This window comes from Octodon degus, unplaced genomic scaffold (assembly GCF_000260255.1).
Source record: "Octodon degus isolate 3935 unplaced genomic scaffold, OctDeg1.0 scaffold00050, whole genome shotgun sequence".
NCBI lineage: Eukaryota > Metazoa > Chordata > Mammalia > Rodentia > Octodontidae > Octodon > Octodon degus.
In genome coordinates this window covers 10,045,228-10,054,315 of record NW_004524626.1, presented here as the reverse complement: position 1 = coordinate 10,054,315, position 9,088 = coordinate 10,045,228, and the positions used below count along the sequence as shown (strand labels likewise).

Below are 9,088 nucleotides of genomic sequence, written 5' to 3'. Positions count from 1 at the left end.
GGCTCCACCCCTAACAGCAAATGAGCGCATTGGTGGGTTCCTCCAGCCGGGCTCCACCCCTAACAGCAAATGAGCTCATCGGTGGATTCTTCCAGACAAACTCCACCCCTAACAGCATATGAGCTCATCGATGGAGTCATCTGCGGATGGTCATGGAGCTCCCCCCAGCTCGTTTGCCTTCCAAAAGCCCTTCCTAAATATCTAAAATGTGCCAATATTTTTTTTTTTTTAATGAGGGAGGCTTGAGGGACTTGTGAGACTTTGGGGGGATCTTTTAGGTCAAAAACCATAAGGGAATGAACTTACTCAGAAAGGAAAGAGTTTTTTAAAAGGAAAGAGTCAACTGAGTTGAGAAGGACAGGAGAGGGAGTGGAGGAAAGAGATTTATCTAGATATGTAAGCAGGATGGTTTGGACAACCATACTGTGCGTTTCTGCTGGTATATGGAAAGGAGCAGATAATAATTTGTTTTGTTTTCCTTTTTTCAATTGTTTGTACTTTTAATTTCTTATACGTGTCTTTTTTTCGTGTCTTTGTTTCTTCTTCCAATTTTATAGGGGCCTGGCCTAAGCTCAGTTGTTTAAGTGGCTGCTTCCACAAAGCTGTCAGCCTCAGGTTGCTGTAGTTGGATCCCCACAACACTCCAGCCAGCCAAACCACCCCTGAGGGCATTCGGAGCAAAAAAAAAAAAAAAAAAAAACACCTTATTCCAATTTTACATGCATATATCTGGTCATATGAATAACTGGCTGGAAGACAGCACTATGTATTACAACAAATACTGTGAAATTCATATTACTTTGTTAAGTGAAAGTCTATATCACTTGTAATTTCTTGTTTTAGTTCTAATTTGCATTCTCTTTAAAAAATAAAAACATAACAACCCTATGTCACCCCCCCAAAAAAATATATAGTCATCCTTGTAAATGTCTTATCACTTTATTCACACACATGCGCCACATCCCTTCATTGTTCCCAAAATCTTGAGACATAACCATGTTGCATCTCAAGTCCATGCAGTCAGACAAAGGACAGAATAAGTACCAGGGCTTCAGCTTCACTGCCTTGTAGTAACACCAACAACCAACCAAGCAGAACCAGATTACAGCATGATAACGCTCAGCCACAGCTTCCTCAGTTGTCTGTGCTAGGTACAACGTCTCTAGGACCCTACAGGCTTAGCACTAACGTTGCCTCCACTGCTCCTGCAAGTCAGGGGATAAAGCCACAGGAGGAAATCAAGCCCCACCCCTAGTCCTTTATGGTTCCACTCCTGTACACTCTCTTGTCATCCCCAATTCCAAGATCACCAGTGTGATGTCACATGACCCAGAACTGTTACACAGTATTTCCATCCCAGGGACCCAATAGAAGTAAATAACCTCAAGTACCTTCACAGGAAATGGTAGGACACAACTCATAAACCTCCCACAACTAGCTTGTGATGGCCGGAACACACCCCTCAAATCTGGGGGTGGGGTCTTGCACATGCTAGGTAAGCATCTGACCACTGAGCTACATCCCTTGCCCTTCTTAATTTTATTTGGAAACTTAGTTTCACGACATTGTCCAGGCTGGCCTGGGAGCTGAGACTACAGAAAACCATCCCCTGCATCCAGCTCAACAAATTTCATTATCCAATATTCTCACAATTCATTTTAGGTCCCAATGACTGGATTAAGGGGTACATAAAGAATTGCTAAAAGCCAGACAGCTGTCATTCCAGCACTGTGGGAGGCTGAGGCAGGGTCACGAGTTCAAGCCCAGCTAGGGAAACTTAGGGACTTAGCAACACTTGGTCTCAAAATAAAAAAATAAGAAAAGGGCTGAGGATGGAGTTCAGGGCAAAGGCCATGGTTTCTTCCCACACCTCACTGCAAGACAAAATAAAAGAAAGTGGATTGCCTGGAGGTGTAGCTTAGTGGGAGAGCACTTGCTTAATGTGCGTGAGGCCCTGGGTTCCCCCTTAGCACTGTGAAAGAGAAAAAAAGGAAGAAAAGAAAACAAACGCTGGTCCATTGTCAGTGAATCCCCAGTGAACACCTGCAGGAATGAATGAGCGGCAGATGGACCACTCGCTTGCCAGGTGCACATTTTCTAGAGAAAAGTTTAGATCCACAATGGGGGTGGGAGGATACACATCTCCCATATTAACATAAATAAAACTTTACTTGGGGTCTGTTTTCTCTGATGGTTTTGTAGCACCTTCCTGGCACACGGTAAGTGCTCAATAAATATAAGTGCAATACAATGTATTATTATAAAGTAGACTTTCTGAGAATAAATACGTGGGGGTGGGGAGAGTCCTGGAGAGGAGAGGTCAGTGTAGGGACCTCTGCCCAACCCATGAGGTAGAGCACCCTGTCCTAGCACCAGAGGCCACAAGAAAGGAAGGACAGGCGAGCAGTACCACAACAGGCATCATGCGGAAGGGAGTCAGTCTGGGACTTCGACGGCCATCTGGAAGAGCTCTAGCTTGGTGGCAGTCTGGGCTAGCTGCCAGGCCTGGTACTCGCCGGCCTCAGTAGGCAGATAGGCGCTGAGGTGGACACTGAGTCGCTGATTGTCAGGCATCTGCAGCCACTGGCAGTGATAATCTCCGACTGCGTTGGGGGAGGAGGGCTTCAGCTTCACAGCCACACTTTGGGCAGTGACCCCAATTTGGGGTGGCTCCAGGTGCAGGGCCAGTGAGACCCTCCCAGAGACCCGGGAGTCCGGCAGTATGTGACTCAGTTCCAGGTACAGGCAGACCTGGTAGCGTCCAGCCTTCGCCACCACCAGCTCCTTCCTGCGCTTGTCATAGGTCAGGCCGGGGAGCAGGAGCACATCCGCCATCCCCTTCTCGCTGTACCAGCTCAGGGTCCCATTTTTCAAGATCACTGTAGGAGGGAGAGAAGAAGGGAGATGCTGAGAATGGGAGGAGCACAGCTGTCCTGAAGATATCTGGGGTGGCCTGGCAGGACCAGAGGGGACATATTAGGGGGGGAAATGGGCTAGAAGGGAGGAAAGGACAATGGGAAAGGAGGAAGTCAACAGGAAGGGAAGGAAGACAAGAAGTGATGGGAGGCAGCTTGGCCCTAGAAAGTAGGTCACCAAGGGAGCTGGGGAGACTCTGGGAGGCTGAGGCAGGAGGATCTAAAGTTCAGGTCCTTGGGCCGGCCAGATAGCTCAGCTGATTAAAGTGCCTCCTCAGGCAGAGCACAGGAACCATGGTTCAATTCCAGGTGTACCATGCTCCATCCCCGAGTAGCACTTAGCAATTGAGACTGGCAGTGGTGGCACTCGCCTGTAATCTCAGCACTTGGGAAGCTGAAAACAGGAGAATTACTACGAGTCTAATCGGTGTAGTGAGACCCTGTGGACTCTGAACTAAATACAAATAACAATAATGATAATAAAGTGCAGGCCCAGCCTGGACAACTGCATAAAATTCTGCCCAAAAATTAAAAAATAAATAGAAGTGCTGGGGCGAGCTGATGCTACAGTCCTGGCTAGGAAGGAAAGGGGAGCCCAAGGAGACCCGGGAGGAAGTGGGTGAGGAAGGGAACACTCAGGAGGAAGGACTGGAAACCCAGTGGGGTCTGAGGTGCAGAGGAAGAAAAGCCTCAGAAGAAAGGTAAGAGGTCAAGGAGGAGTGGGGGGTAGGACGGAGGACACTGGAAGCAAGGGCTGGAGAAGAGGGTCGGGGGAGGAGGAGGGGACCTGGGCAAGCATGGGGGTCTCAGAACAAAGGGAAGAAGCCTCTCAGTGTTGCAGGCCTCTAACCCCGGCACCCTGGGAGGCTGAAGCAAGCAATCGCAAATCTGCGGCTTTCTTCTAAATTTTTAAAGTGCTGGGTATGAGAGAATCAGATAAGGACTCGACTGAGAAAGACTGGCCATCGCAGGCCTGTCTCTAATGAACATAAATGCAAAGCTCCTCAGCAAGGTACAGCACACAGAGTGCAGCTGATCATCCAAGAGCTCGTACATCGTGAGCAAGCAGGCCTCAGCCCAGGAACGCAAGGAAGGCTCCACACATGCAAATCAACACGTACGTGTTCAGGGCACACAAACAGAAGCATGGGCAAGAATCACAATATTATCTCAGATCCAGAAAAAGCCTTCTGAGAGTGCTGAGATTACAGGTGTGCCCGAACTTTAGCTAGAGTAATCAGGCAAGAGGAAAAAATAAGATAAATACACAAAGGAAAAGAAATAGTCAAACCACGACACGATTCTTTACATAAAAACTCAAGAACAATTCCACCAAAGACCACTAGAACTAATAAATTCAGCAAGGTGGCAGGAGACAAAATAAACACCCAAAATAAACCATTCCATTTTCGGAGGGGGGGTGCACCAATAATGACCCCCCCTCCGAAAGAAATTAGGAAAACAGTATCGCTCACAATAACTTCGTGAAAAATTAAATACTTAGGAATTAATCTACCCAAAGAAACAGGAGAGGGGCCGGGGAGATGGCTCAGTGGAATAAGTGCTTCCCTGGCAAGCCCAAGGGCCTGAGTTCAATCCCTGGTTCCGCACCCTCCCCCCTCCAAAAAAAACAAGAAGAAGAAGAAGAAGCAGGAGACCTCTACAGTGAAGCCTGCTTCCAGAATTGGTGTGGACTTATTGCAAGCCCAGTCAAAATTGCAACAGCATTCCTCCAAGAACTAGAAAAGGTGATCCTAAAATTTATATGGAACCAGAAGAGATTCAAAACACCAAAAGCAGTCTTGGGCAAGAAGAACAAAGCAGGAGACAACATAATCCCTGAATTTCAAATTAGATTACATCAGCTCTTGGATGATTCACTGCACTCTGTGCTGTACCTTGCTGAGGAGCTTTGCATTTATGTTCATTAGAGACTGGCCTGCGACAGCCAGTCTTTCTCAGTTGAGTCTTTATCTGATTTTCTCATACCCAAATTAGATTACCATGATGGCACACCCCTGTCAACCTAGCTCCTGGGAGGCTGAGGCAGGAGGATTGCCAAGGGTTCAAGGCCAGTCTGGGATATATAAGTGAGTTCAAGACCAGTCTGCACTACATGGCAAGACCCTGTCTCCAAAACAACAATAAAAATTTAGATTACAAATCTACATGATTCAAAAAGGAAAAGAAGACAAGGTGCAGAAACAGCCCCACCCTTCTACAATCTGAGGTACAGGATCTCAGGACAAATCCTGAGGGCATTTCACTGACCTTCTCAGACCAAAAAGCTGCAACTCTTGTTGTATAGGTCCTGCTTTACCTTGGTCTTAACCATCCAGTAGAAAAGTATGAAGACGAAATATAAGAAATAAAGCCATGCTGTTAAGTTGAGCTGTGGGGGACTCAGGTCAATAATTTCTGACATTGCCAGTTAAACAGAAGACCCAATGCTATTATGGGCTACTGGACTCTTTTAGAATATTTTGCTGAGTTCACACACCTATAATATTCAATAACGGAACTTAGAAAAAATGGGGCATACAGATGAATGTCCATTTTGTATCTGTGTATTCAAAGAGGTTGGGATAGATAGATAGTTGCATTCTCTTAATGAATAGAATGATTTGTTCTAATGATGTTTGTAAATAGGATCACAAGTCCGCATCTTGTACAGCAATTAACCACTAAGAAGAATATATGCAGTGTATTATTTGTTGAAACTGTACTTCCGATTTGATTTGAAACTGTCTCATTGCTATCTGTTTATCAATAAAACTTTGAGAAAAAAAAAAAAAAGAAACAGCCCCACCCGCATTCAGCTGCCTGATCTGTGACAAACGGCTGAAACACACACTGGAGAAAAGACAGCCTCATTAATAAATGGTGCTGCAAAAAGTGGCTACACACGTGCACAAGACTGAGCCCAGATGCACCGAAATAAAATTAAAATGGATGAAAGACCTGTAGATTAAGCCAAGACCATTTAATCTGTTGAAGGATAAAACAGTCTTATGAAAGCCTTGAAGACAAATACACGGGCAAGGACTTCCTGAAGAGAGTCCCGACTGCACAATAGCATCAAGAAGAAAATGGGATTATATGAAATTGAAAAGCTTCTACACAGCAAACAACGGTGCAGAAACAACCTACCCAATGGAGGGGAAAAATCAGCCAGCTACTCCTCAGACAGAGCACTAATATCTACAATACATAAAGAACTCAAAAGCTAACATGAGGTCTCTCCAAAATAAAAGACTCACTCCTCCCCAAAAGAGAGAGAAACTGAAATGAATAGATACTGCTCAGAAGTACAAATGATCAATAAATATATACTTAAGATGTCCAACATCTCTAGTGATTAGACAGTGACACATACAGGGATAGGAAACGGGAAAGGAGAGGAAGAGGGGGAAGAGAAGGGAGGAGGAGGGAGAGGTAAGGAGAAAGGGGAGGGGAGGGCAGCGGAGGGGAGGAGAAGGGGAAGAAGGGTGGCGAGGACAGGAGAGGTGAAGGTAGGAGAGGGGAGGAAAAGGGAATGGAATGAGGGGTACAGAGGGGAAAGGAAGGGAAAGAGGAGGGGGAGGGGTGGGAAGGGGAAGGTAAGGGGGAGGGGTGGGAAGGGGAATGGGGGGACGGGGCAAGAGGGGCCAGGGGAGAATGAAAGCCACCCAGACTCGGTGGAGCGACCCTGTACTGTAGCTGAGGCAGAAAGTTAACAGGTGGAGTTCAGCCTGGGCAAAATAGAGATTTAGCCAGAGTGTCTCAGAATTTAAAAAAAAAATAATATTGATAGAGCTGGGGACATCGCTCAATGCAAAGACTCTGGCAGGCCCTGCGCGCCGCGGGGCTGCTGCTGGCGGCCGTCGCCCTGGGCGCGGGGATCGGGCTAGCGGTCGGCAAGCCCGCCGCGTCCGGCCCGGGGAGCTCCGGGGGCCTGCTCAGCACCCCGACCGGATCCCAGGCGGAGACGAAGGTAAGGGCGCGGGGCGGGGGGACAGGTGCCCAGGGCGCGCTGACGGCCCGGCTCCGACCGCGAGCCGCAGCGGCAAAGCGGCAGAGGCCGCCCGGGACTGGGGGCGGAGGGACGCGGTGCGCACGCCGACCGCTGCCCGGCTGGAAGCTCACCGTCTTGGGCCAGCAGCCTGGCCGTCGGGGTCACAATCGGCGCCGGGTCCTGCGGCTCCTGCGAAGAGAGGGAAGGGCACGGTGGAGCGAGGCTCCGACCTCGCCTCCGGGAAGCGGCCCGCCCGGCCACCTGCGAGCCGCGCGGGAAGGAGGCGGCTCGGTCTGCGCAGACGGGAGTGGGAAACGCGGGAGAGGCGTTTCCCGAGCCCCGATCTGCAAGAGCAACGCGGTCCCCTGGAAGCCTCGGGCGGTGAGGGCGCACCCTAAGTCCCCGGGGAAAGAGGGAGCTCCCGGAGGGGCCGGAGGGAGGGAGCCGGGGTCCGCGCGCGCAGGGGAGCCTCACCTCGGTGGATCCCGTCAGGGTGTTGAGGAGGCCCCCGGGGCTCCCCGGGCCGGACGCGGCGGCTTTGCCGACCGCTAGCCCGATCCCCGCGCCCAGGGCGACGGCCGCCAGCAGCAGCCCCGCGGCGCCCAGGACCTGCCAGAGCCGGCGGCGGGCGCAGGAGCGCGGCGCGGGCGGCCACGGGGCCTCGGGGTCCTTGGCGACGTCGGCGCAGGAGCTCATGGCCGGGGACGGACGGCAAGTGCCGGTCCTGCCGCGCGCGCCGCCTTTTATCTGCTCCTCCCGCCTGCTCCGCCCCGCGGAGATCCCGGCCACGCCCGCCCCGGGTCCCGTGACTGCTAAAACTTTCTCCGGGCGGCTGTCTGCGTGACTCTCCGACTCACCAGGTCGCTAGAGGTTCCTAGTTGGAGGAGACCGGGCCGCAAAGTAAAAAGTTCGAGGGGAGGGGGTTGTAGCTCAGTGCCCCAGCCCTGGGCTCCATCTAATAACAATAATGCCCGCCCCCATGTCTCTTGCTCTGGGCAGCCGGCTGCCACTTTTCTTCCGGTTGCCCCAGGTTGCCCATCCTTCTTCTTCCTCTGTCCCCATTGCTCGCCCCAGCAGCAAGGGAAAGGACCTGTCTGCCTGTCTGTGTCGCCCCTCTCCACCCCGTTTCCCCTCCTTGTTTCCTTCCCCCCTTTCATGCCACCCCCAAACTCTCAGTGCCTGGGACTCTCCCAGGGTTCCCCCAAATTCAGTACTTTTTTGCCGGCCCGTTTTGTTTTGTTTTCAGTAACTAGGACTGAACCCAGGACTTTCTCTGGGTCCAAGTGCGCCCCCGCCCTGCACCGCAGCCAGCTCCGGCTGGAGGTCCTGGCGCCTCAGCCTCCCAAATGCTTTTGTTGGAGACTTTGGGGACAGCTGGGCCTCAGCCGCTCTCCCCGGCCCAAGAGCCTTACCAACATCCACACCCACCCCACTCCCCGACTCCCATCCCCCTCTCTGACCCACCTTTCCCAGGAGGCCTGGGCCTTTCCTGCTTCTCCACCCCCCACCCAGTTACCAGACGCTTCTGGTCAGGAGCCCCCAGGGACCCTACAAGCAGAAGCCTGGGAAGTCCACTTGGAGAAATTCCCCGTAGAGCTAGGGACACTCTTAAGTCTCAGTCAGAGGAAACTCAAATTTCCCATTTGTTCTTGCCGGTGGGAACAGAGGCCGAGGCTGAAACCTGGCCTGGAAAGAGGAATTGAAAGGTGAGTGCTGTTGGGCAATTCCTTCCTGCGCCTGGGCTGGCAGGGCGGGATGAACATCTGCCGGCCCCTTTCCCCTCCAGCCTTCCCTCCGAAGGAGGCTTCACCCCATGGGCGGGGAGGGGTCTGTTCCATGCTGGGGCTCAAACCCTCAGCTACAGTAGCCCTCACCACCAGGGGCTTTTGGTGCCACTGAACTCATGCCTTGCAATGCCAGCCCTGCCTTCCATCCCGCGTCCACCTTGCCGGGGGCTTTACAAAGCAAGCGGTCCGTGGTTATGATCTGCTAAGCAGCTCTACTTTATTGATGATTTCTGGCGGCAGGCCACCTTCAGCAGCCACAAGCAGTTGCGGCAAGGGGGCAGCTATACAAATTCTAGCCCAGCACCACTGGGGACCCCAGTGCCCCCACAATCACTGCAAAACAAGCATTTGAAAGATGCCAGCAGAAGGATTTCCTTTTTTTTTTTTTTTTT

General features: G+C 51.4%; 1 protein-coding gene across 1 annotated transcript; it reads right to left on the bottom strand.

Moving 5' to 3' along the window:
* Positions 1–2,080: 2,080 nt before the first annotated feature.
* On the bottom strand, positions 2,081–7,605 carry Tnfsf9 (TNF superfamily member 9). Its single transcript, XM_004632979.2, has 3 exons — positions 7,384–7,605; positions 7,041–7,098; positions 2,081–2,879 (listed from the first exon to the last, which is right to left on the bottom strand). Exons 1-3 carry the CDS (start codon positions 7,603–7,605, stop codon positions 2,437–2,439), a joined length of 723 nt encoding a protein of 240 aa, XP_004633036.1. The 3' UTR covers positions 2,081–2,436.
* Between the last annotated feature and the right edge of the window lie 1,483 nt (positions 7,606–9,088).